General features: G+C 48.7%; 2 protein-coding genes across 6 annotated transcripts in view; one reads left to right on the top strand and one right to left on the bottom strand.

Annotated features, from left to right (window-relative positions):
- IRF3 (interferon regulatory factor 3) overlaps nt 1-26,494 on the top strand; it is a 336,177-nt gene that overhangs the window by 14,157 nt on the left and 295,526 nt on the right. The window lies entirely within an intron of this gene.
- On the bottom strand, nt 707-26,494 carry SCAF1 (SR-related CTD associated factor 1). Of its 5 annotated transcripts, none has more exons than XM_053362503.1 (11): nt 26,231-26,494; nt 23,044-23,201; nt 18,230-18,296; nt 15,445-15,572; nt 13,659-13,774; nt 12,788-12,900; nt 7,110-10,334; nt 5,422-5,504; nt 3,331-3,615; nt 1,589-1,717; nt 707-1,478 (listed from the first exon to the last, which is right to left on the bottom strand). In XM_053362503.1, the coding sequence occupies exons 2-11, from the start codon at nt 23,179-23,181 to the stop codon at nt 1,302-1,304; spliced, it is 4,461 nt and encodes a 1,486-aa protein (XP_053218478.1). In that variant the 5' UTR covers nt 23,182-23,201; nt 26,231-26,494; the 3' UTR covers nt 707-1,301. The 5 variants fall into 5 exon arrangements, with proteins under 5 accessions (XP_053218478.1, XP_053218477.1, XP_053218480.1 ...); XM_053362502.1 differs by having other exon boundaries at nt 26,304-26,493; XM_053362505.1 differs by having other exon boundaries at nt 26,227-26,302.

Raw genomic sequence — 26,494 nt, 5'->3', positions numbered from 1 at the left:
TGCATTGATGCATCGCCCAGGGCCAGACCGCAATGGTGCCTTCACCCAGCAGTATATCACAGGTGAAACCTCTGCCACTCCTGAGCTCCTCCGCCATGCAGAAGAACAAGCTGCGACGGCCGCAGCCCCACGAGGCGCTGGGGTGAAGCTGCCTCAGCTCCCTCTGCCGGAGAGGCAGCAGTTTCACCGCAGGGACGTGGCTGATGCAGCTCGATGCAACACTGCAAAGTGTATCACTGTATCATGATGTTTGGCTGGCGTTGCAACACAGTGTTGAAAAGCTGGTATCGCCCCAGCCCTAGGCGATGTCTCATATTGATTTCATGGGTAGTTATGAGATAGGGATGAGCCCAAAGAATCAACATTTGGCCCTGGAGGAGGAATTCAGAAAATGGGAACTCCAGAAGAAGAAAAGTTTGAGGAGCTGATCCAGAGTGCTAGGCCTACTCTAACGTGACTGCTTAAATAGGGGTGCAGAGATGCAGTTGCTCCCCAGAATAGCGCGGGGAGAGGGTTGCCATCTGCAAATCAAGATTTTGCCCGATGCCTCAAGCACTCTTTAAAGAATAAAAAAACCAAAGCAGTTCTTCCACAAGGTAGTTGTAGCAACAAATGTGATCCATCTGTGTTCTGGGGGAGTGCACCCCCCCCAAAAAAGTACAGAGACACGCACACACCCCTCACTAAAGGACCACAGAGACAGAGCTCGGTTTAGATGGCTAAATGCAGTTTTATGAAGAGAAAGGGGAGGGGAAGAGTATGGCAGACGAACTTACAACTGGGGGGAGGATGAGGGATGTGCTACCCGCCCAGTGTGGCAGGAAGCTGCCTTCTACAGGCCGGCCACGGTACTGCTCTTTCATGACTCCTGACGGGAGGGAGGGCGAGAATAAAACCGTCAAATTAAAAACATGCTAAATGAGTAAAAACTAAGGTGGGTGGGGTGGGGTGGGGGAATAACATCCACCCATTGTATCATGGGGGTGGGTGGGTGGGTTTGGAGAGTGATGAAACTAGAAATTAGTTTCCCATCCTCTCTTCTGTATTTACAGGGTAAAACACAAGTCGCTTTGTGGCTAAAACTGTTGAGTGTTGAGGGGCAGGTAGCAGATGCACAAGAACCGCACTCTCCAAATGCCACCCCTCCCCAAACAAAGCGGGTCGCCCCAACCCCTCCCTTCCACACGCCCCACACACAGGAAAGGGGGCTGGGGGAGGGGGGCCCAGCCAAGCCTATTTGCATAAAGAAGGGCCATTCTTTTTTATTATTTTTTCCCCCTGGTGGTCAAGAAGGGGGGGAATCAGAGCGGGGGCATGGGCAAGCCAGACTTGTCCAGCCCCGCTATCTCCTTGGGGGGGCCTGGCTCCTCATCCATCTTGCGCCCGTGTTTTCGAAAGTACTTGTATCGCTGGACGTACGCCTTCACTAGGTTGTTCACTTTGACGGGGTTGATTTCGCCGCTCTTGCTGTGGCAGATCTAAAGGAGGATTGGAGGAGGACAAAGCAAGAGTCAATACCTTTCCTTCTCTCCCCGTGGGCCTGTCCACTTTCAAGTCTCCCACGTGACCCCCCAAGCGCCTCTTTCACCTTGTGGACGGCTTTGCGCAGGATGTCCTTGTATTCTTCCTTGGTGATCTCCTTCTTCTGGTAATAGGGCTTGATGGCCAACTTCACTTCCTCCACTGCCCGTTCCTGTGTGTGGAGCTTTTTCAGGTACTGCAGTGGAGCAGAGGCACGAGAGTCAGCTGAAGCCGGGGGCGGGGGCAGGCTCAAGGTGAAGTAAAGCTAGTTCTAAGGTATGTTGAGTGGGACGCGGGTGGCGCTGTGGGTTAAACCACAGAGCCTAGGGCTTGCCAATCAGAAGGTTGGCGGTTCGAATCCCCGCGACGGGGTGAGGGTGAGCTCAGTCCCAGCTCCTGCCAACCTAGCAGTTCGAAAGCACGTCAAAGTGCAAGTAGAGAAATAGGTACCGCTCTGGCGGGAAGGTAAATGGCGTTTCCGTGCGCTGCTCTGGTTCACCAGAAGCGGCTTAGTCATGCTGGCCACATGACCCAGAAGCTGTATGCCGGCTCCCTCGGCCAATAAAGCGAGATGAGCGCCGCAACCCCAGAGTTGGCCATGACTGGACCTAATGGTCAGGGGTCCCTTTATCTTTAAGGTATGTCGATGGCATGGCATAGGTGTGAGAGTGGGCTGATCAAGCCCCGCTCCTCTGTTGCTTGCAAGCAACGGTTCATTAGCCAAAATGGATACCTCTGTAAGAACTTCCTTTCTCTTCCCCCAGGAAACTGTTTGACCCCCTCCATAGATGGTTTAAAGCACCTGTCCTAATACCAGGAATATGGACCGTGGTCCACTGCTGAATATCTAGGGGAGGGCTTTAGCTCAGTGTTGCAGCATCTACTTTCAATGCATGCAGAATGTTCCAGGGTTCAATCCCTGTTACCTCCAGGTAAGGCTGGAAGAGATCTCTGCTGCCAATGGTCTGACTTGGCCTAAGGCAGATTCTCACGTCCCTGGTGATTTTAGTGCTGGGCAACTGGCCCCAATCTGTGCTGCTTAGTGCAGAAGCGAGGAGCCTGTGGCCCTCCTGGTGTTCCAGGACTCTCAAAAACTTCCGACATTCTGTAAGTAAGTGGGCCAGCTAGAATTCACTGAGCTAACTCTTAGCAAAACAGGAGCTGCACAGGAGTATCGGGCCTAATTAGCAAGCAGCTCATCTCTGGTAGGTCCTACCTCTATGAGGCAGTTTTGGAGACTGAAGAAACCCGCACCTTCCCACAGCTGCCTAAGTCTCCTCCTCTCCAAGGTCCTTCCCAATCTGAGACTACACCAATGCACCTGCCTTTGCTCCTCCCACATTTTGCCTCTCCTGGTCCTGGGAGACCGGGGGGGGGGGAGCTTGTCAAAGCAGGAGACAGAGACACCCTGACTTCTTCACCAGGCTGACTAATCTCTGCCCTCCCTCCTCTCCTGTTTCTGCCTCTGTTTCTGGACTTCTTTCTGTCACAGACTCTCCCTGCTCACTAAACCGTTACCCCTTCAGCTTTTGAACCCTCCTCTTCCCAGTCTTCTCCCTCTGGCTGCTCACTGGTGTGGCACCACCACTCCCTAGGCTCTGAGCCTTCTTCTCTTGGGGGTTCCCCAGCTGGTGCATCCCATCCTTCTTCTGTGTCCAGCCAGTCCATGACACAAACCCAGCTGGCGTGGACAATGGTAGTTAGGGATGATGGGAGCTGAAGCCCAGCAGCTTCTGGAGGGCACTAGGCTGGGGAAGGCTTGCCTTAAAGCACCAGCTGCTTCGTTCCAAAAACAACCCCAGCTCTTACCTTGTCGCTGTCTCCGCGCCCTTCAGAGCTGGTGCTCCCCAGATCGGTGCCGGAGGAAGAGGCAAATATGGCCGCCGAGGGAGGGCCTGACGAAGCCTGGCTCAACGTCCCGGGCAAGACTCCGGTGGGGGTGGTGGGGGTGGAGCCACAGCCTCCGAGAGGCAGGGAGCTCTGGAGCAGGTAGGAGACGGGCGGTACAGCCAAGTGCGAAGCAGGCGGGTGGGCCGGTGGTGCTGGCGGCTGAGGGGGGCCCAAGGAGGCAGCGGGCTTGGTGTGGGTCAGGATCTGGTAGGGGAGGGGAGGAGGAGATGGTTAAGACGGCATGTCATTGGCCTTCCATTTCTCCAAACTCAAGAGTTAGATGTTGGGATGCCACCCAGAAGCTAACTAGATGGGTATACCTGGCTGTGGCTGGGACAGGGCGACCTGTCAATCTCTCTTCCCTAAAAGATACCCCAATTGGGTGCAACTGCACATTGCAAAATCAGTAAGCAGAGCTTAGAGGAAGCTACACCAACCGGTGGCAGTTGAGGGAATAGTTACACAAGGCCTGGGGAACCTCTCTTTTGCTAAGGGCTGCATTTCTTTGGGGGCAATGCGTCAGGCCCCCAAGCCAAAGTGTGTGGGGCCAGCTCACACTTGCCAGAGGTCTCAATGTGTTGGTTGCAGAGGGCTTTCCCTTCTCCTCCTATTCATTTTGGCTCCTCCTACCACAATTTTCCTCTATTGCCTTCTTTCTTTCCCCTTGGGGCTCCCCCTAACCGCATGAAATTGGGCCTAGGACCGTGTGTGCCTCACTCTTAGTGAGATAAGCCCAACACCCTTTACACAGGGAATCTGCATTGCCAGATTCCCTCCACTAGCCATGCGCCCTGCTAAAGCCACAAACACAACCTCCCCAATGCTGATTTGTCCTCTCAGCCCAAACTGGGCATTGGAGATGCGTTCAATGGGTCCTACAATGACAGCTAAACACTGGCATCACCACTTGAGTAGAACTTTCAAAGCAATACGACTTCCTCAGTGGCTTTGAATGGCTTTCAATTCAAGAAAAACAGAAAATGACCAGACTTGATTTGGAGGAAGAGAAACTGGCTGCTGAATGTGGTGTAACAGCTGTACAGCTCCGAAACACCATGTGATTATGAGAGGAAGATCTAGTTGTCACTGATGCTGGGTGGGGGGAACCCCAAACAATACATTCTGAGATTGGGCAGAATTTACAACCCAATCACCCCAGTGTATTCAGAAAGCAAACTCAACTTTGCTTGCTGGGGTTTGTTTCCAGGTAAGTGGTTACAGGGCTAGAGTCTCTGTTAAGTAATGCTTGCTTATTCAAATGGGTGTTATGTTCACTTCATCTCATTTTGCATATACCATGCTTTTTTTGCTGCTTTTTTAAAAAAGCAGGTTCACATTAAATGTAGGAACTAGTCTATCAAAGAGTAGAGGGGCAGAGGGAGGAAGGACATGGCAGTCAGCTAGGGAGATTGTAAACCAGTTGTTATCCTAGGAGAGATGAAGCCCCCATCTCTTCGCGCTGGGGAAGATAAAGCCCTCACTGTATGCAAGTCCTTTACCAGAAAACACCCACATACATCTAAGCTTGTCCCTGCTACCATGAGAACCAGGAATCTAATAATAATAATAATTTTATTTTTAAAAGGAAGAGTTGCAACTCTCACGATTGCCAACTTCTGTGCTAGATAGCACACCTTGCTTTCGCGAGAGTACACAGTGCTCTGGGGCTTTGATGCAACCCTTAAGTGTGCAATGGTCCTCTTTGTCTTGCCTTCCAAGAGGATTGCACTTCGTCCCATTTGTGTTATCAAGTCAGCCCCACAACCTTCCACCTCCTGCCCCCCCCTCCCACATTATGGCTAGAAAGGAGTTTCACACGCATTCCCAGAATTAACAGTTGCCGCAGCCAGATCTCTTGGCTGAATTTGAGGTTTTTGTATTGAAAATGCTACTTGTGGCTGTAACCCGAGTGCCAACACCCTGTGATTTTTGGGTAGACCAATCTCCGTTATCTACACAATGAAAATGAATTGCAACAGCGGTTTAAACTGTTTCAAACCTGCTCCGTACCTGATTGGTTGCTTGAATAAGCTCCTGGGCTTTTGCCCTGCTTGCAAGGTTGGCCTCTTCCATCTTGAAAAGCAGGGCAGTCACTAGGTTAAGAAACAAGAGGCTCAGAAACGGTTTCCCAAACGGGCATGGGGTGGGGGTGGAGAAGGGAGTGCAGGCGGACAACTAAGAGGTTCCTCACCCGATATACAGGCGCTCAAGTCCTGGGTTTTCCCTTATCAAAGGTCTGCTCTATAATTCCATTCTCTCTCCCCTCTCTGCCCACTCAGCATGGAAAAACAGCACCAGGGTGGGGGGAGAAATAAACTTGTAACTGAGATGGGGCTAAACATCCTATCACTGCCCAAATTCAATCCCACCCCTAGGTGCTCTTTAAAATATGCGGATCTCCTACAACACTTATAGTTAAGGCTTTAACACTGCTCTGCAGAGTTTAAAAACACAGATGCACTGAAAAATGAAAGCAGATCTATGAAAAGGGCTGTGCTCCTTGGCTCCGACTGTTAGCAGAGCTGGGAAGGTTCTGCTCCAAGGAACACAAGTTCCAGGTGCCTTTAGGGCAAAATGACATACACTCAGAGGCATGTACTTTCCTTATGTGATTTCTCATGCTGGTAAGGTTCAGGTTTTTAATGACTTGGGAACTTTTGGTCGCACAAGTTATGGCTGAAGAGAAACACTTCATACCACCGCCCCAGTCCTCTGAATTTTTACCCTTCACTGGATGAGCAGTGCAGAATTTCAGGCTTTTATCGACAGCCCCAAGAAACAAAACGAAAAGGTTGTGAAGACTGCGGCTGCGCTCAATGTTTTGTGTGTGGACAATGAAGTTTTGCGGTGACCTGGACTTAACTGCTTTAATCCTTCAAGACGCAGCAGTCTTTGAATATCTGGAGGGCTGTCATGCAGAAAACAGAGCAGACTTGGGCCCTTGGTCGCTCCAGAAGATGAGAACCAACAGGTGAGAATTGGGAGGGAAGCAGCTATCAGCTGGACATTATGCTGATAGCGGTCCAAAATTGGAAAAGGCTTGCCTTGGGAGGAGGCAAACTCTCCTTTGGTGGAGGTATTTTAAGCAGCTTTTGGTGGGCACCTGCCAGGGATGCCGCACTTGCATCGTGCGCTGAGCAGAGGGGCGGAAGAGGTGAACTCTGAGATCTCTTCCAATTGTATGGGCACACGAAGGGGCTCTACCTTCTAGGCAAGGACGGGGACAGCTTCCATAAGGCAAAGATCCATCAAGGAAAAAAATCAATGCCATTATGGCACGCAAGCAATACAGGGGTCTGCAGAGCCGTATTTCAGATTCATACTAAAACCACCAATGGCTGTGCTTTGGTAAAAGGGAGAAGAGGGAAGAGATACCTGGCCCTCGAGACATTTTCAAAATGTGTTGATATGTTTCTGCTTCATTAGGATTTTGTTGTTTTGCATTGTGTTGTGTTTTAGCTTTGCTTTACAGTTTTTCAGTTTCACTCTGTGTGTGTGTGTGTGTGTGTGTGTGTGTGTGTGTGTGTGTGTGCGCGCGCGCACACACACACACACACACACAAATGCAAGTTATTTTTGTAACCTGCTTGGAAACTGTTTTAGTATTAAGCAATGTAGCAATGCGTTAAAAAAGACCAATGAGTAGGGCTCCGCAAAAGCACTCCTCCCCCCTTCCCTGGCCCCATCCCTATACCTACATGCCAACACGCCACTGGTGCAGTCTACCCCACCCTGCAGGTTCCATGACATGGGGGCCGGTGGCTGAGGCAAGCTGCGAGGTGGGTGGGTGGGTGGCTGCAGCGGCTGTTCCTCTTTGGTCTCGGACAAGCTGTCGGCTTCCGGCTCGTCTGCTGGCACCCTGGGGGGCTCGACGGGGGGCTCTTCAGGAAGGAAGGAGACATCAGGCGTCTTGCAGCTGCTGTCCACCGTCTGGGAGTCGGGCGTGAGCTCCTGGCCTGGGGCCAAGGGCTGCGGGCTGGGTGGTTTGGCGGTGACCTCTGATTTCTCCGAACCAGACCACGAGGGCTCCTCCTTGACCCTCAAGGGGCTGCTCGCGCCTTGACTGCAGCTGTCAGCTTTGGATTTCTTCAGCCCAGTCTTCACCTTGAGCTTCTTCTTCTTCTTGGGCTCTGAGGCACCCTTGGGCTTGATGCCCTTCAGCTTCTTCACGCCCATCTTGGCCTTCAGCCCTTTGACTTTCTTGGGTTTGAAGCCTGGCTCCTTGACGTCGGCCATCTCTCCTTGGCCGGCTGCCGAGGCCCCAACCATCAGCACCTTCTCCTCCGACTTGAGGAAAGGCGAGCGGCTCTCCTTGTCGCGGCTGAACTTCACACCGATGGAACCCACCTCCTTGACCGACGTGGTGCTGCTGACCCCTTCACGGATCAAAACAGCCACCTTGGACTGGAGCTTCACCTTCCGGCCTGAGCCCACCTTGCCACTTTCCTTGTGGCTTCCAGCTTTGATCTTTTTCCCAGTCTTGTCCCGATCCGGCCGGGCCTTTTTCTCCACTTTGGGCAACTCCTGCTGTTCGGAACAGGGCGGCCCCTCCTTCAACTTTTTTTTGTACTTATCGCGGGCACCAGGGCGCTCCTCCAGGTAGGCCCTCTTGCGCTCTTTCTCCTTAGGCACCTTCTGCTTGATGTCCTCCTCCGGCCGCTTGTCCTTGCGGGACGGGACCACGTCCTCCTTGGACGCTAGCCGCCCCCCGCCCGATTTGGTTTCCTCTGCGGGCTCGCGGTCCGAGAAGCAAGCATCGAAGCTCAGCCCTTCGGAATCGTAAAGGACTTCCCGCTTAGCTCTCTCTGGCGTCTCCAAGAGCCCTTCCATTTTCTCCTGCTGGTTGACCGTGATGGTCCTCTTGATGGTGAAGAGGTCGTTGTCGTTGAGGTCCTGGATTGATGGGGGCACCACAGTCCGTGCATCTCTACGGCGTTCCATCAGGACCTTCTCAGACTTGGGCTCCTCCTGCAGGTGCACCTCCCGTTCCTTGTCCTTGGACAACCGATGGGAAGGGTGCTTCTCTCGCGAGTGAGACCGGGAGCGTTTCTTCTTCTTTCTGCCGCCATCCCCCCGATGTTTCTCTTTGTGCCTGCTGCGATGGGCACGGCTGCTGCTGCGCGACCGAGAGCGCCGGCCGCGGCGCTTCTCCTTCGACTTTGATCTCCTGCTCTTGCGCCGCTCGGCGGAGGTATGGGAGGAACCAACCGCAGACAAGCTGGTGCTGATCGACGGCGACCAGGACCGGGAGGCTCGGTGATGTGAGCGGGACCGCGAAGCCCTGTGATGCGAATGCCGGCGCTCCTTGGATTTCGAGCGAGATTTGGATTTCTTCTTGGGGTTCCACGGGGAGACGTAGGCCTCCTTGGTTTTCGAGGCCTTGCGCTCGCGAGACCTTTTGCGCTCCCTTTTCGATTTCTTGCAGGAGCCGGAGCTCGAGCCGGAGTGAGACTTGGAGGCAGGGCGCTTGGGGGCTGGCGGAGGCGGCGGTGGCGGAGGCAGGGGTGAGGGGGCCCGATGATAGCGCTCTCGTCGCTGGGTCAGAATCTTTCTCCTCAAGTCCACGCCCTTCCAACGGGGGTCAGGCTGGCTCTCGCTGAAGTCGATCTGTAGGGCTCCCTCGTCATCGGAGTCTGCGTGCAGCGACAGGAAGTCGTCTCCTTCGACCACCCGCAGGGTGCGCTGTTCGGCAGGCCGGCACCTGCTCCGGAAAAGTCGAATGGGGCTATAGCGCTCATCCTCTGGCTGGACAATCTCGCCTTCCTCAATTTCCGAGTCGCCGCCACCACTCCCGTCCCACTCCATGGATGACCGGCGTCCGGCCCGATGATGCCCACCTCCTTTGGATGTCTTCTCGCCACTCCTCAGCTTGGCGTTTCCAACGGTCACCACCTCCAGGGACACTTTCCCTTCCAGCTGTGGCTTGGTTTCAGCATCCAAGCGTCCTTTGGGGGCCAAGTCTACCACAAAGACCCGGCGGCGTGGCTCAGGGGCTTTAGCTTCCACCTGCTCTGAAGGAAGCTCCTCAGGCAGAGTGGAATCGGCGCCCGGGGGCTCTTTGCCCTCGGGAAGCTCAGCAGAGCAGGCTGCCTCCGTTTCGTAATCCCTGCCGGCTTCCACCTCTGGCTCAGAATCTTCCTGCCCTTTGTCCGAGCTGGGGAAATCTTGGCTCAGGCTGTTTTCGTCGTAGATCCCAGCCAATGTTTCTGAGATGCGACTGATGCTGTGGGACATGTCCGGAGGGTGTTGGTCGTTGTCGTCTTCATCGTCGTCCTCATCTTCGTCATCTTCCTCGTGCGAAGGGGTGCTGATGGAGGAACTGGGGTTAGAGCCCGTGGGGTCAAAGGGGTCGTACTTCTGGTCATGCCGCCCACCCTCTGCCTCTTTGTGGGGAGAGTCGCCAAAGGCAAAATCACCATTGAGGTTATCCTCATCGGTCGGGTGGAAGGGATCATAAATATCTAAGTCCGAGGAGCGATTTGGGGGGCAGGGGTTTGAAGAGTCGCCGCCACCTTCACCCGGCAGGCCCTGGTGGCAGGAGATTGAGGATGACGACGAAGAGCAGGATGATGAAGAAGAGGTGCTGGAATCGGCCTTGTCCAAGGAGTTGGCGGGAGGTGGCTGGGAACGCTGCTGGGATTCAGATTCCCGGCTGGCGGCGCTCTGCGGGCGCTGCTGCCCCCCGCTGGATACCCCCATGCCAGTACCCAGAGTCATGCCCAAACAAGGTGAAGGAGAAGTCCTGTCTGCTTTAGGGGACTGCGAAACTTGGCTCCTGGCTAAAAGAGAAGTCCAAGGAGCCAGGTCCATTACAGGCAGAGTTCTGTGTGAGTCCAGAGGATAAGGCTGCTCTGAAAGGGAACGGTGGCCAAGGGGACAGGCGTTGCTTCCTCTCCAGCAAGGTGCAGATAATCCAAGGCAGGCTGCAGGGAGCAAAAATGGAAATGGTTAGGCGTGCACCCAAATTTGGAAGACGGCGGGAATTTTATCACATTCCACAACTGGTGCTTCACAGGAGTCAGGGTTCCGATATTTCCAATTCTGCTGCTATCAACTGGGTATAAGCCTCCGATAGCGTACAGTACTCCATTAGCCAGTAGAGGCATCCAGCCCTGGAGCTGCCTAAAGCTGTAGCCAGCAACTTCAGAGTCTCAGTCCAAATCTCAAGCTACAGCGACCTGTGTTTCCACCAACTTCAGGATTAATCCTCACCATATCTGGGCTCAAGGTACAAGGTTGGCAGAAAGGGAGAGGTGGTATTGCAGGGGACTGCCAGCAGATCATATGGGGGCAGGATTGAGCAGCGGAGGTGGGGGGTCTCCTGAAAAATGAGCATCTTTGTGGGTCCTGGGCCTAAGAGAAACTGGGCTGGAGCACTTGAAAAAGAGGATCTTCTATCAGTACATACGCAATTATGAATGGGCTGGGGGAAGAGACCCAACACTGAAAAGAAACCGTTTTACTATCCTACCGCCAAGTGTGGCAGCCTGTTTCCCCCTGCTATAATAATAATAATAATAATAATAATAATAATAATAATAATAATAATAATTTATTATTTATACCCCGCCCATCTGGCTGGGCCTCCCCAGCCACTCTGGGCGGCTTCCATAGAAACCAAAAATACAGTAAAATATCACACGTTAAAAACTTCCCTGAACAGGGCTGCCTTAAGATGTCTTCGAAATGTCAGGTAGTTGTTTATCGCTTTGACATCTGCTGGAAGGGCGTTCCACAGGGCGGGCGCCACTACCGAGAAGGCCCTCTGCCTGGTTCCCTGTAGCTTTGCTTCTCGCAATGAGGGAACCGCCAGAAGGCCCTCGGCGCTGGACCTCAGCATCCGGGCAGAATGATGGGGGTGGAGACGCTCCTTCAGGTATACCGGACCGAGGCCGTTTAGGGCTTTAAAGGTCAGCACCAACTCTTTGAATTGTGCTCGGAAACGTACTGGGAGCCAGTGTAGGTCTTTCAAGACCGGTGTTATATGGTCTCGGCGGCCGCCCCCAGTCACCAGTCTAGCTGCCGCATTCTGGATTAGTTGTAGTTTCCGAGTCACCTTCAAAGGTAGCCCCACGTATAGTGCATTGCAGTAGTCCAAGCGGGAGATAACCAGAGCATGCACCACTCTGGCGAGACAGTCTGCAGGCAGATAGGGTCTCAGCCTACGTACCAGATGGAGCTGGTAAACAGCTGCCCTGGACACAGATTTGACCTGTGCCTCCATGGACAGCTGTGAGTCCAAAATGACTCCCAGGCTGCGCACCTGGTCCTTCAGGGGCACAGTTACCCCATTCAGGACCAGGGAATCCTCCACACCTGCCTGCCTCCTGTCCCCCAAAAACAGTACTTCTGTCTTGTCAGGATTCAACCTCAATCTGTTAGCCGCCATCCATCCTCCAACCGCCTCCAGACACTCACACAGGACCTTCACCGCCTTCACTGGTTCTGATTTAAAAGAGAGGTAGAGCTGGGTATCATCCGCATACTGATGAACACCCAGCCCAAACCTCCTGATGATCTCTCCCAGCGGCTGCATGTAAATGTTGAAAAGCATAGGGGAGAGGACAGAACCCTGAGGCACCCCACAAGTGAGAGCCCAGGGGTCTGAACACTCATCCCCCACCACCACTTTCTGAACACGGCCCAGGAGGAAGGAGCGGAACCACTGTATGACAGTGCCCCCAGCTCCCAGCCCCTCAAGGCGGTCCAGAAGGATGTTATGGTCGATGGTATCAAATGCCGCTGAGAGATCCAGCAGAACTAGGAAACAGCTCTCACCTTTGTCCCTAGCCCCCCGGAGATCATCAACCAGTGCGACCAAGGCAGTTTCAGTCCCATGATGAGGCCTGAATCCCGACTGGAAGGGATCCAAATGGTCCGCTTCTTCCAGGCGTGCCTGGAGTTGTTCGGCAACCGCTCGCTCAATCACCTTGCCCAAGAATGGAAGATTTGAGACTGGGCGATAGTTGGCCATTGTGGCCGCATCTAAAGATGGTTTAAGAAGCGGTTTAATAACCGCCTCTTTCAGCGGGTCTGGGAAGGCTCCCTCACGGAGGGAAGCATTCACCACCCCACGAAGCCCATCGCCCAGTCCTTCCTGGCTAGCTTTTATAAGCCAGGATGGACAAGGATCCAGGAGACAGGTGGTTGGTTTCACTCGTCCAAGCAGCCTGTCCACACGGATAAGATGGCAGGCTCTGGATGTGCAAGACACGGAACTTGCTGAATGGCACCGCTACCCTGGATCTTGCTAATACATCCTGCCTGACCCCCTCTCTATGGTTTACCATATAATGTAGTTTCCATCCTAGAGAGTCACGCCTGCATCCCTTTCCTCATCTGTCTCATTTTTTCTCGCATATGTGCAGACACCCACCAGACTTCTGCATCCTCCAAGACAGATTTCTTCTCAAGATGCCAGACAAGGCGCCCACATCCCCCAGCCGCACCTCAGCCACCAGCTCCACTTCTTCCATATCTTCATCCCCGCTGTTGAAAGAGACAAAAAACGGAATTAGGAAGCGGATCCCGCGCCGGCGACCCAGAGATCCCAATTTCCAGCGCGGCATTCTAAGCCAGCCTTTTCCCAACCTGTTGCCCCCTAGATATTGGAATCCAGTTCCTGCCAGCATGGGCAATGATCAGAAATAAGGGAAGCATTATTGTGGTCTGCACTAAACTCCACTGACTTGCAGGCATAATTCAAGGCATTTCGGTCCCATGTACCTTAGAAATTTCTCTCGTTCCCTCTGGTCCACTGTGATCCCTAAGCTCTGCTTGACAGTGTCTAAATCCTTGAGGGGACCTGGGTCATGATCTAGCAGCTTCTCCCCCTTAGTTGAGCTCCCTTTCCACAGGGGACTGCATAGAAGTAGCAGTCAATACTATTCTATTTGCCAGGGCGGTAGCTCATGAGAGCCCCTTTTCTGCTACAAAGCCATTTGGCTTTTGCAATTTCCCCTCCTTCTGCAACTGCACTCAGATTTAATTCCCAAGTTCCTAAAAAGGATACTTTGATACGTGCATTTTACTGCTTGACGCACTTGTGAATTTAATTTGCCAACAGGCTTATGTTTCTAAAAGCCTCGTTATTACCGTTATCCTGCCAGCTGTGCAGCTCCGATGTTTTACAGAACTTCTACTGAATGGTAGAATTTCAGAGCTTTTACTGTGAAGCTCCAGACTGCAGCCACAAGAATGGGCTCTTGTCCTCCCTGAGATAGTTGCCCTATAGCAGTCCCACTTACTACACTGCCTGAGTTCCTACGGAGCTCTCTACTCCCTGCGGCAAATGGTAAGTCCACTCCAGGTAGTCACAGACTCCAGCCAAGTCAGGCACCACACCAGAAGGAGCCTCAAGGACCTAGAGGAAGGAATAGGAGAATAAACAAGTGCTGAGTAACTGGGACCCTATAAATATTAAGGAAAAATTAGGCAATCCTGGGATTGTCATGGGGTGATAGCCAACGAAGTCATTTTCAGAGCAGACTTATATTGTTAAAAAAACAGTGGATGCAAGTTGTTTAAGTTCACTGACCTAATGGGTCTACTTTGAAAATGAATAATGTTACTTATCATCCACGTATTTTATGTCCTTTTGAATGGTATGAATTATATGATAAGGAGTAAATTAACAGGAATCGTGTGCATCTTGTCTCCAGTGAAAGTACCAATTTACCAAATATAACAATTGTAACTGAACATGGGGCTGGTAACGCCAAGGTTGCAGGTTTGATCCCTGTATGGGACATCTGCCATATTACTGGATTGCAGAGGGTTGGACTAGAAGACCCTCAGGGTCCCTTCCAACTCTATACAGTTCTATGAGCTCAAAATGAACTGAGTTTAGCAACTATACAGTGGTACCTCGGGTTAAGTACTTAATTCATTCCGGGGGTCAGTTCTTAACCTGAAACTGTTCTTAACCTTAAGCACCACTTTAGCTAATGGGGCCTCCTGCTGCTGCTGCTGCACAATTTCTGTTCTCATTCTGTTCTTAACCCGAGGTACTATTTCTGGGTTAGCAGAGTCTGTAACCTGAAGCGTATGTAACCCGAGGTACCACTGTACTTTGTAGTCAAATCATATTCTCACTTTGTAATATTTTCTCTTTTTAACAGAATTTTGTATTTTTTTGTATTCTTGGATAATGATGATGACGATAAGAGCCCAGAAGGTAACAGAAGCTGGCATCAACACATAGGCCAAGACCTTAAATTCCTCCTCTAAAGAATGCTGAGGAAAGAACACCATGACAGGCCCACATTCACAACAGAAAATCCACAATTGTTCACAGATGAACACTCATCATCATCATTTTATTTGTATGCCACCTTTCCACAGTTGAAACTAGGCTCAAGGCGGCTTACAACATGACAATATTTACATAATTACAAACATAACAGAAGTCATAAACAAATAAAACACATCAAAAAGTATACAACCTAATTGGAGACAATCCAGATAAATCACAAGATCTAAAACTAAAGATACAGTTCAACAAGAATATCAATAACAGCAACAGCTCTCTCAACGCCCCTTAAACAATACTCCAGCCCAAGAATCTGCTCAACTTTTGTAGCTGGAGTCAGTCAGCACTCCACTCTCCCAGGCCAGATGGGAACGGGCCAGTAAGGCAGGGTGCAGGTCATCCAGGGCTCACAGCCAAGATGGTCTCATTTAAAACAACACAGATAAAAATTAAAAACAATTTAAAAGAGGAGCCCTCGGTGCTAAGCAGCAGCAGCAGCAGTCCTTAAGACCCTGTCGGGCCCTGCCCCAAGCCAGATGGAAAGAGGCATGGGTGGGGCCCTTCAGGTCCTCAGCAGGCCCCATCACCGAAGAAAGGAGGTGAGCACACCATTCACCAGAATTTATTTGCCTGGTAAGACCAAACCCATGTGTAGTTGACCCCAGTGCATTAGGAATCTCCAGCAGTCACACTGTTCGGCCCTTGCCACAGATCTGCAGCAGAACCTGCAAGGTTTCCAATGTTAACACATTATAATAGGGATGCAGTGTTTGCCAACATACCTCACCCACTGTGGCATTCCTATCGCAGGCCAGTGCAGGGTCCCCAGTTCCCAGCCAGGTACCTCCGAGTCCTTCGGATCTGGAGCTCTTGCACCATTTCCTCCGGCTTGTGTGCTTGCATTCAGCATCTGGGAAAAAAAAGGCAATGACAGTAAAAGGGACCCCACTAGAAAGGTATGACATGCCTGCTTTGCAGGGATATACTGCTCCAAAAAGCACCTGCACATGAACTATACAGGTAGCTGAACTCTTGCCATTACACAGCCCAAAGACTGGATGACTTCATTCTTTCTTTTGCTTTGCAAATTCTCATTTTAAAAAAAAGAGTCCATACCCAGACTGCTTATCACAAATAGTGAACGACCACAAATCTTAGAGGATGCACTCTTTGCTTATGAGCACATGAAATGCCTTGCTAGATCAAATCAAGATCCTGTCCACAAGATCCACCAGAAATGGTATAGTGGCTCACCTGTAGGCCACAATCAAACTTCTACCTCAGTACTAAAGAGTCATGCACTGGGAATCCTTAGAACTTAGCTCGGTCATGAACTTGCTGGGTAAAGTAAAGGGACCCCTGACCATTAGGTCCAGTCGTGGACGACTCTGGGGTTGCGGTGCTCATCTCGCTTTATTGGCCGAGGGAGCCGGCGTACAGCTTCCGGGTCACGTGGCCAGCATGACTAAACTGCTTCTGGCGAACCAGAGCAGCGCACGGAAACGCCTTTTACCTTCCTGCCGGAGCCTTACCTATTTATCTACTTGCACTCTGACGTGCTTTCGAACTGCTAGGTTGGCAGGGAGCTCACCCCGTCGCAGGGATTCGAACTGCCGACCTTCTGTTCGGCAAGTCCTAGGCTCTGTGGTTTAACGCACAGCGCCACCCGCGTCCCTAGAACTTCCCTAGAACTTTGCGAGAAGCAAAGCTACAGGGAACCAGGCAGAGGGCCTTCTCGGTAGTGGCGCCCGCCCTGTGGAACGCCCTTCCAGCAGATGTCAAAGCGATAAACAACTACCTGACATTCAGAAAACATCTTAAGGCAGCCCTGTTCAGGGAAGTTTTTAACGTGTGATATTTTACTGTATTTTTGGTTTCTATGGAAGCCGCCCAGAGTGGCTGGGGAGGCCCAGCCAGATGGGCGGGTTTTATAAATAATAATAAATAATAATAATAACAACAACAACAACAACTTGCTGGGTAGCCTGAGATAAATCAGTAACGGTTGGTATGAGGAGGACTTTGAGCATTTAGCGAAAAGCATTATCAAGGACTACTAAGATCACATGAAACTTCCTCTAGACCAGTGATGGCCAAACTTGGCCCTCCAGCTGTTTTAGGACTACAATTCCCATCATCCCCGACGACTGGTCCTGTTAGCTAGGGATGATGGGAGTTGTAGTCCCCAAACAGCTGGAGGGCCAAGTTTGGCCATCACTGCTCTGACAGAGTCAAACCATTGGCCCATCTAGCTCAGTACTGTCTTCTAACTGGCAGTGTTTCTACCTGAATATGCCGGGGACTGAAACAGGGATCGGCTGCATGATGAGCCTCCCCCTTCAGTGCCCACCTCCTCTCGACTAGATGTGGATAACAGTTGTGTTATTTTAAACCATGCAGACACCAGCTTTAATTAAGAAATACAGACATAGATGTATGTGTATTTATATATGCCTCTTGAAGGGAAAGATGCTGGTATTATTGGAAAGCTCAATCCTCCCTGGTCTTGAAGTCATTGCAGGCACCGAGAAGCATCATTTCACAATTCTGAATATTTGCGTTGCCCTGGAAAACTAGGCACATGAAAAGAACCAGAATGTGGCAGGTAGAGTGGTGACTGGGAGCGACCGCCGAGACCACATAACACCGGTCCTGAAATACCTACATTGGCTCCCAGCATGTTTCTGAGCCCAATTCAATGTGTTGGTGCTGACCTTTAAAGCCCTAAATGGCCTCAGCCCAGTATACCTGTAGGAGCATCTTCACCCCTATTTGTTCAGGCCGGACACTGAAGTCCAGCTCCGACGGCCTTCTGGCAGTTCCCTCACTGTGAGAAGTGAGGTTAGGGGGAACCAGGCAGAGGGCCTTCTCAGTAGTGGCTCCCTCCCTGTGGAATGCCCCCCCCCCATCAGATGTCAAGGAAATAAACCACTATTTGACTTTTAGAAGACATCTGAAGGCAGCTCTGTTTAGGGAAGTTTTTAATGTTTGCTGTTTTATTGTGTTTTTAATATTCTGTTGGGAGCTGCCCAGAGTGGCTGGGAAAACTCAGCCAGATGGGTGGGGTATAAATAATATATTGTTATTATTATTAGGCGCATTAAGCACCCATAATTTAGTTCAGGTTTTTTATTGGTGAACGTCAGGCACCTTGTGGATGGACTTTTTTTTTTAGTAAATAAAGGAAACATGTGGCTTCAACTTAAGGCAAATGTGAATAGCTCAGGGGAAGAATACACCTGTTGGATTGCTGGAAGTCCCTGGGTTCAATCCCTGGCATCTCCAGGCAGGGCTGGGAGGGACCCTTGTCTGAAACTCTACCAATCAGAGCAGACAACACTGAGCTAAATGGGCAACTGATGCGACTTGGTAAAAGGCAACTTCTTGTTCTCCACCACTCCTCCCCACAAAAAGCCCACATCCCTCAAGCCTGGTCTGAGATCTGCTATGTTCATGTTGAATTGTGATGTTCACAGCAGAGGCGCCTATTGCTGAAAGTGCAACTAATCCACCCGACGAACTTATTGGTCCCTTCGCTCCTTGGTTTGCCTCTTGATTTTGAGTTACCTTTCTCACTGGCTGGATCCTGCAGTTCACCTGGCAGGCCACTGCCCACAGCTTGCTGCAAAGCTTTCTGCAAGGACAAAAAAACAAAAACCCTTAGCTCTTACTGAGAAACATCCAGTACTGCAACTGTCAGAAGCCCCACTGAAAGTGACCAGCTAGCTTTCATGGTGGTCATTGGATGGGTTTGCACAGGGACAATCAATGGGGCAAGACTCAAAGGCTGACATGAAACCAAGACAGAAATCTTATACATGAGAACCTTGCAAAATAAAACAAAAACTGCCCAAAAACATTGGAGATCTTGTTTCCAGCCTAAGCACCACTTTAAGAAACGTCAGAACAATGATAACAAGCAAGCTACTACACTGCAATACTGGACATAAAGCTCACATTAAGGATGTAGTTAAATATACACATTGAGTGATGAATGGCTCATCATTAAAAAAGAATGATTCGCTAGAAACAGTGCAGGTTGTCAAAAATGAATCTTTCGTTGTCCAGAATTAATGTTACTGAGTATTTTTGATGACACCAATGTAAATATATTGTTTAAAAATGATTTATATATATATGATCTTGGCAGTAAGAATAGTAACTGCAATTCAATGGAATTACACTGGATGCTTGGTATCACTAGCTCTCGAATATAGCTATAATGGAGAAAACTACACATAGCTGTAGATTTTGACAAGGACTACAACATTTGGTTTTTATACGATTTGACATTTCTTTATGACATATACACTGGAACCACCATTTTCAAGACAACAGGTCACAAGCCTGGCAAATCTGGAATTATACATGATTATCTGATAATGTTGATTGTCTTTACTATTTCAACTCTTTCAAGTGCCTATTCATAATTTTGTTTTTTGTCTTTTAATTTTTGCCCGTAGTTATCCCTGTTCTCTGTTTTATATACATTATAATATAATAAAAACCTAACCCCAAAATTAAACCTGACGGAGATGGATGATTTTTATTAAAACCAGACCTGCAAATTGCCACAAATGTGGGGCAAGTAGAAACCACCCCTAAGAAGCCAACGTTGATCCAGAATTTCTCCTTTGTAACTTTGTAGCCAGGACTTTTAAAAATTAACCAAAATCCGTTGCATGTGGTCTTCTCTGCACTCAGATGTGCTTTCAGCACCCAAGACTGAGCCAATACCTTGAAGTTTGAACCCGAAGCCTCCTGCTTGGTCGTCACCGTCACCTGTCTCATTTATCTTGTGCCTATCCAATGATCCAAGATCACGGTCTCAGCTTAATTAGTTGTGCAAGTTTACAGCTGTAGGCTGTTTTTCCCCTTCCAGCTGCATTCTTCTGCATGCCCCAAGGCCAAGCATCTTTTAATGTTTGCTCTTTATCTCTTAGGAGGAAAGGCTTCAAAAGACGGTTCCTGAATGCATGTTGGTTCCAGACTTCCCTGTCCCTAGGACATTTCTTTTAGAAGTAATTATTAATTAAGCGTATTAAATGCACAATGGGTGGCTGATAAAAGAGGAAATCTCACCAAGTTTCAAGATGAGCCTTATTTCCAAGCAAGTGCACAGAGGATAAAAATCTAACTACATGAACTTAAACATGTCTGCAAGCAAATCTTCCAAAAAGTGAAGCCCTGATGCTTTTTTAAAAAAGTGATATTTTATCGAAGAATTTTCAACTATAAAGCATTAAAGTGATTAAAAAAAAAGCCACAAAATTGTGTAAAGGGGGGAGGGAGAGCATTATATGGATATATATGAAAAATACCCTAACCCACACATTATTTTATAAATTTGATATTTTTATCCTAACACTAATGTAAATATTAATAGTCTACTACATTTTGTATGTAGAGCCCTAATGCTTTAAATGAATCTCTTTTTCTACTAACTTCTGTTCTGAGAAAAGTGAGACTCCGGGGGGGGGGGGAATTAACCGCAGCAGAATTCTTACGAAGAAGAAAATATTGAGGTATCACACTACATATTGAAAGATTTTGTTCAGATGTTTTCCAGAAATGCTACTGCTTGTGAAGAACCTAAGAATTAGTGTGTGATATACTGCTGTGTTCTACTGGTACTATTTAATTTCATTAAAAAGGTCATACTACTTTGTGAATGTCACACATCCAAGAGCTTTGTCCAAGTTTCCATTTGGACACTAAAATAATACATAAATGCCCTGCTATACGCACTTTTCTGGGGTAAGCACCAATGAAAATGGTTTAGACTTCCTTTCAATCATAAACAAGATTGGGTTGCACATATTAAGTCTGGGCAAAAAAAATTTATTCATTTTTGGCAAGAGCTGTTCATTACATTGATGGGGAAATATATCCAGTATTTCTCTGTTTTTCAACTCCTTCTACCCTCCAAACCCAGAACAGTTGTTTTCTGAACCGTTATTTTTCAAGCTCTAAGACTAAGCGGAGCCTGTTTTGCTGAAAGCTGGTTAAGCAAGAAGCCACATGTGTGGGCTGACGAATTTTACAATCTCTGTATACTTATCTGCAAGGCCAATTTTTTTTTTAATGCTCTTCTACAGATTTTTCTTTCTTTCTGGAACGCCACACCAGCTGGCAGAACTAAACAAACAGTTCCACAGAACAATTGGCAAGCACCAAGAGAGAAGTTAAAAGAACAACGATACGCAAGTGAGGGAGAGGTGGAAAAGAAAACGAAGAAATTATGGTTTCTGAAGTCAAATGTAGGACGGAATGAAAGAAAAAATATTTACTTCAAGTAAATTCTACATGGCAGTGATGTGTACTTTTTTAAAAAAACAACAACATAGCAGCCTAAACGTATTTTATTTATTGATTTATAATACTGTTAGGGAGAAAGCAATGACTGTGACACACATACAAAATAAACATGTGCAACCAGAAAAACACTTCACGTATGGATAGAAAAAAATCATCCTGATACACGTATACAGGCAGTGACCATTTTAGCCATGTTCAATTGTCCTGACGTGCAGGTCTTTTTGGAACCAGAAGAGGGGAGAACGGGGCAGAGTGGGCTTATACTGAACCCCCATGCAAAATGGTCACTGCCTGTATTAGCTTCGTTTGGATACCACAGTAAACCATGGTTTTATCATGGCAGGAATGAGCTGCAATAAGCTTCAAATCGCACTTCGCACACTCTACACACAACATCAGCAGGAGGAAACTGAACTGCTTTCAATGCCAAATAACCCCAGTTTAGGGTTTGGACATGACACTAAATGGGGGTTAATATTAACAACGATCTGTTGAAATAAGCCAGCTTCATAGCTTATGAAGCTACCTTGTTTAACTAGCCACATTTAAGCTTAACCTAACACTCAAGACACAATCCTGAACTGTGGCTGACCGCAATCGAACACATAAGCTTCCAATTTCCTCCTTGTGTCTGCACCAGTGAAGAGAGGTGTAGAAGAAAAAGCATAAACCCAAAGCTTTTGCACATAACTATAAACCACTGTTTATCATTACATTTGAATCGGGCAATTGTATGACAACCCTTTGGAATTTGGTGTTTGGGTTACACAGGAGGCCACAATGGGAAAGGAAGTCTCCCAAAAACGCAAGTGTGCGCACGGTCCTTTTGGATCTCAGCCCATATGATGAATTTTCATGTTTAGGAATTGACACAAAAGCAAACGAAAAGTTTTATTTTCAGGTTAAAAAACTAAGCAAGTCTACCAATGTATCAAAATACAGTACATGCAAGTAGACCTATGAAACTCTTTCCATATTATGAAAGCAAGAGTCAACTTAAGAGACTGCTTTCTTGGGGAAGGTGAATCTTCTCATTGTGAGTCTGCCTCATTTTTCAGTATCCACTCTCTCTTTACTATTGCCCAGCAGACTTATTTCACACGGAAACTATTTTGTGCTGAGATATGTTGTGATCATAAAAATTTGGGGACGGGACTCCTATACAGCCCCTTGAAAACAGTAGAGGAAGGTGGGGTAATGATATGAATTATGATTCTGCCTAATTATTCTCATTTATCTACAGTGAGCCCATTCACAATGTCCATTAAACTTGTTTTCTGAATAAAAACACACCATTCAAGATCTCCAGCCTTGCTATTGTCCAGTATCTTTAACAAATGGCTGTTTAGCAGCTATCAAAAAAAGCGTGTAAACAGGTTGAGTGAGAGCTCTTGCTTTTTAACAGGATGTTAGTCCCACATTCTCCGAACTTCATTTTCAGATTCCTGGGGTTGTAGTTGACTGTGTAGAATAGGGGAGGGCTCTCCACACGCTGCTGGGACTACAGTTCCCATCATGCTTGACCACTGGCCATACTGGCTAGGGCTGATGGGACCTGGGGTCCTTCTCACTGCCCATTCCTGATCCAATGGCAGGAAGCCACTCAGTCCAATGCCAACTGTGTCACCTCTTCCTGATTGCCACAACCCCTTCTTGATGTATTTCAGTAACGCGCAATGTACATTTTTAATCAATGTATCATTTCAGTACTTGCTACACGCCCATAAAGGCGTTGAATTGGAAAATACACTGGACTAAGTTTGTAAGAAAGAAGCAGAGGAGAGCATCTCCAAACACCCAACTGGTTACTTTGCATATGTTAACTTAACTGTCCTGTTTTCGTAAACTCGTCTGCATCTACAAAGCAGCACAATGCGGAAATACAAATTACTCCTCTGAGCAAAACCACCACTAATGCCTCAAAATGGACCTATTATTTGTGCTCAACCTTAAGGAACCACAGACTTCCCAGCAAGAACTACTCATTCGAAACATAAGTATTAAGCAATGCCTATGCCCATCACTCCAGCCCACAACCCCTTGAGAAACTGAGCAGTCATTACCAGAATGATAGCTTGGCCAGCACAGAGGGCACCCGATTGGTCCCAATCTGCATCGAGAGAAGGTTCACTGGCTGGCTTCTCGCCACCTCGTGCAGGATCCTCCCTTACTGGAGGGCGTCGATTCTCCTCCTCTTCCATGTCTGCAGGAGCTGCAAATCCTAGATATTGACGGAGTGAGACATTAGCGACTGACAATCCAGTTTCTGACCTACCTATCCTCTTCAGGTACAGCTTGTTCAACTAGACTAGATGAACTACAGTCCCTTTGCATAGAACTCTGAAATCCGGACACCCACTCGGCAACAAGTCATCTCCCCATCCCACCCTCTCAATACCTCATGCTCCTCCAAGAGAATTCAGGATTTGCAAGACTGCCAGCCCATGTTTCGATCCACCAGAGCCCTGCTTCTTTCACAGAAAACTCTGCCTGCACCCACTGCTGCAACATGGGATCTAGGTCTCCACTGTCCATAATTTAGCTAAGCAAAGAAGGGAAGAGGGGCTGGGATCGAGCAGGTAGCAACTGGCTTTCCGTAAAAACTATTTCCGTGTTCCAATTATGCTTTTCTAATTGTTGCCCAATGGAAGTAGCTAAAACGCCATGGCAGCATATAAGCCATTTGCCTCATCTGAGGTTTGCATATTTAAATCAGTAAGACAGCACCTAAGTCAGGCTCAGCCAAAGAGGAAAGGCTTCTTACTGCACAGCAGATCACAGTCTCCTGCCAGCACTCCCTTTGAGAAGGGAAATGTTCCAGGTTATTTTCTGAGCCAGCTTCAACACCATGAAAGCAGATTGGTTTCATACCCTGTTTGGTGAACCAAATAGGTAATAAACATAATACTAAAAGAAGAGTGTCCCCGGGCATATCTAAAATTACTTTTGTTTGTGTGGAGCAGTGTGCTCTCAAGTGAAGATAGTGGGAGAAGCGAATACAGTGATTGAGGTCCTTAAGATCGACAATGATAATGTCTAGAACCCCGCTGATTAGCTGATTTATAGTTCAATACATTTAAGCATTTGCTTATTTTAAAATAAAGTTGTCATTATACGTGTAGCCTGTTAGGAGCCCAATATTCCAAGTTCCTTTCCACCTACACCAAGAATGGGGTGGCCGTCCAGTTATCGATGGACTCCAACTCACGCAGGCCCAACCAGCATGGCAAGAGGTCAAGGATGATAGGAGCTGTAGTTACCAATATCTGAAAGGCCACATATTTCCATCCCTGAGTCTGACTTTCACCCAGGAAATTCCTCCACTTTCTAATCATCACAGACTACCCACACATAAATAATTCTTCTCTGCTGCACCATTCTTTCACAAGAGCTGACTCTCTAAGTTTTATAAACCCTGATCCTTATCTTATCTTCTCAGCTCAGAACACTAGTGCCTTCCCCACCATTCCTAGTCTTAAATAATTTCCTTTCTAATAAGAATGAACTTGAACAGCATCAGATGTTGAGGCTGTCCCAAGACCCATAGAAACTTTGGTAGAATGACCAGAATCCAGGTTCGAAACTAGTAGAATGTTGGTTTCTTTGGGAGATCTGCAAATCCTAGATATGTGGTGTGTGTGTGTGAAGGTATGTACAACCGTATTTTCTAGTCTTAAGTAGGTATGGCTAAATGAGACTTAAAGAGGCCTGTTAATCCTCAATCGCCTATTTACCTAAACAATTATTCCGTTAAATTGCACAATTTTGTGCTAGATTCTAAATACTAACAGACCCAAAAGACAGGTAAAATTATAAGCATAGAGTTAGATGCAACCTTTCAGATTATCTGCTTCAGACATTCTACATCTAAAAATTGCCATTAAATTGCTTATCCAACATTTCCTTAAAAACCTTCCATCAATCCTCTGCCACCCACCTTCTCACCACATGCCACTGAAAAACCTTCCCATTCTCTTATTTTTCCATTTGGAACCTCACAATTCTTCTGTCATTTCACCCTGGACATGCCGTTCCATCAGCTTACCAACCAAGATCCCACAGCCCATTGATGACACCACATTTGGGCAACCCACCAGCCTTCTGTGCTATCTTCAGCCACAAAAAGCACCCTTAACCATAGCCGCATCTCAGGTCCACAACTCCCATTATAGAATTTACCTGACCATCAACTGCTGCAGCTCAGGGGGTAAAGAGGCTATGTTTTCTGTGCAAAAGCTCCTAGGCTTCAGTCCTCGGCAACTCCAGTCCAAAAGTAACGGACAATGAGAAAAAAAAAATCCCTGCCTGCGATTCGAGAGACTCTCTCAAGAGTAGACGACACTATGTCAGGTGTCCAAACATTTCGTCCCGGAATGACGAGATAAATTCTATTTAGTCTAACTGATGCTATCCAGTTCCCTTTCCCAGGGTCAAACCAGCTCCTCCTTACCCAAGTGACACAAGAAAGGACCTTGACTGCCACCAACAACCCCAAATGAACCCCCATCCATTTCTAAGCCATACTAAAACAACCCTCCACCCCCCCATCTTCTTCCATAGATTCCACATGCCTCAAACCCCTCTGCCCCACCGTTTCCCTCCATGTACAGCCCCAGAAGCAGGCGCACACCCCCTTGAATGCCCTCTTCCCCCTTCCCCAGGGGGTGCAAACAAAGCTCTATCCGCTGCCTGTATAGTGGGGATTGGGGGGGAGCGCCAAGCCCCACTGACCCCATCAGCGCTTCTCCTCAGGTTAAGTGGGCGCAGGATGGATGCCGCCCCACACGCATCGCTTCCCCACGGATCTCCTCACAATACCCCCCCCCAAATACTGTTTTAATACCGAAACAAGACAAGGCACGGTTCTCGGGGCCGCCACCCCCCCTCACGACAGCTGCCCCTCCTTTAGGGCTTACGGGAATGGCCTCCAAGCCAAAATGAACCCACCCCACCCCCCGACCAACCCGCCGCCCCCCCCCGATTCTCCGACCCCACATCACGTCCTTAACGGGCGCGCTCCGAGGCCTTCTCCGCCCGTCACCGCTACTTTAAAACAACCGAATACCCCCATTATTATTATTATTATTATTATTATTATTATTACTGTATTATTTTTTAAAGCCTTCGCCCCTGCATTGCGTACACTTAATATTCGCCCCCGCCCCCCCCCGCGCACAAACACACTCCCGGCGCATATAAAATAAATAAATATATGTATACAAACACACTTTTTTTTGCACACATACATACACGCGCGCTCGCACACCAGCCCCGCGAAAGACCCTTTGGCCGGCAGCCCCTCCCGAGCCATTGCCATAATTACCCAGCTCCACCGGGAAGCTAGGCCTTTCCGCCCGCCCACTTCAACAAAAGAGGAGGAGGAGGAGGAAGGGGAGGAGGCGCGGCCGCTGCCGCTGCCACCGCCGCCGCCGCCACTGTCCGGGCCCGGCCTCTGCGGCAGCCATTTTACTCCGCTCGGCTCCGCGGCGGGGAGGGCGGGGCCTCCGAGAGAGG

The sequence above is a fragment of the Podarcis raffonei genome, chromosome 13 (genome assembly GCF_027172205.1).
Source record: "Podarcis raffonei isolate rPodRaf1 chromosome 13, rPodRaf1.pri, whole genome shotgun sequence".
Classification (NCBI taxonomy): Eukaryota; Metazoa; Chordata; class Lepidosauria; order Squamata; family Lacertidae; genus Podarcis; species Podarcis raffonei.
This window is presented reverse-complemented; position numbering and strand designations above follow the sequence as displayed.

Coding starts and splice junctions, on each gene's coding strand:
- SCAF1 (XM_053362503.1), bottom strand. CDS start 23,181: ATGGAAGAGGAGGAGAATCGACGCCCTCCAGTAAGGGAGGATCCTGCA. Junction 10,335..12,787: donor TTGGAGGATGCAGAAGTCTG/GTGGGTGTCTGC, acceptor TGCTCCCTGCAG/CCTGCCTTGGATTATCTGCA. Junction 1,479..1,588: donor TGCGCAAAGCCGTCCACAAG/GTGAAAGAGGCG, acceptor ATCCTCCTTTAG/ATCTGCCACAGCAAGAGCGG.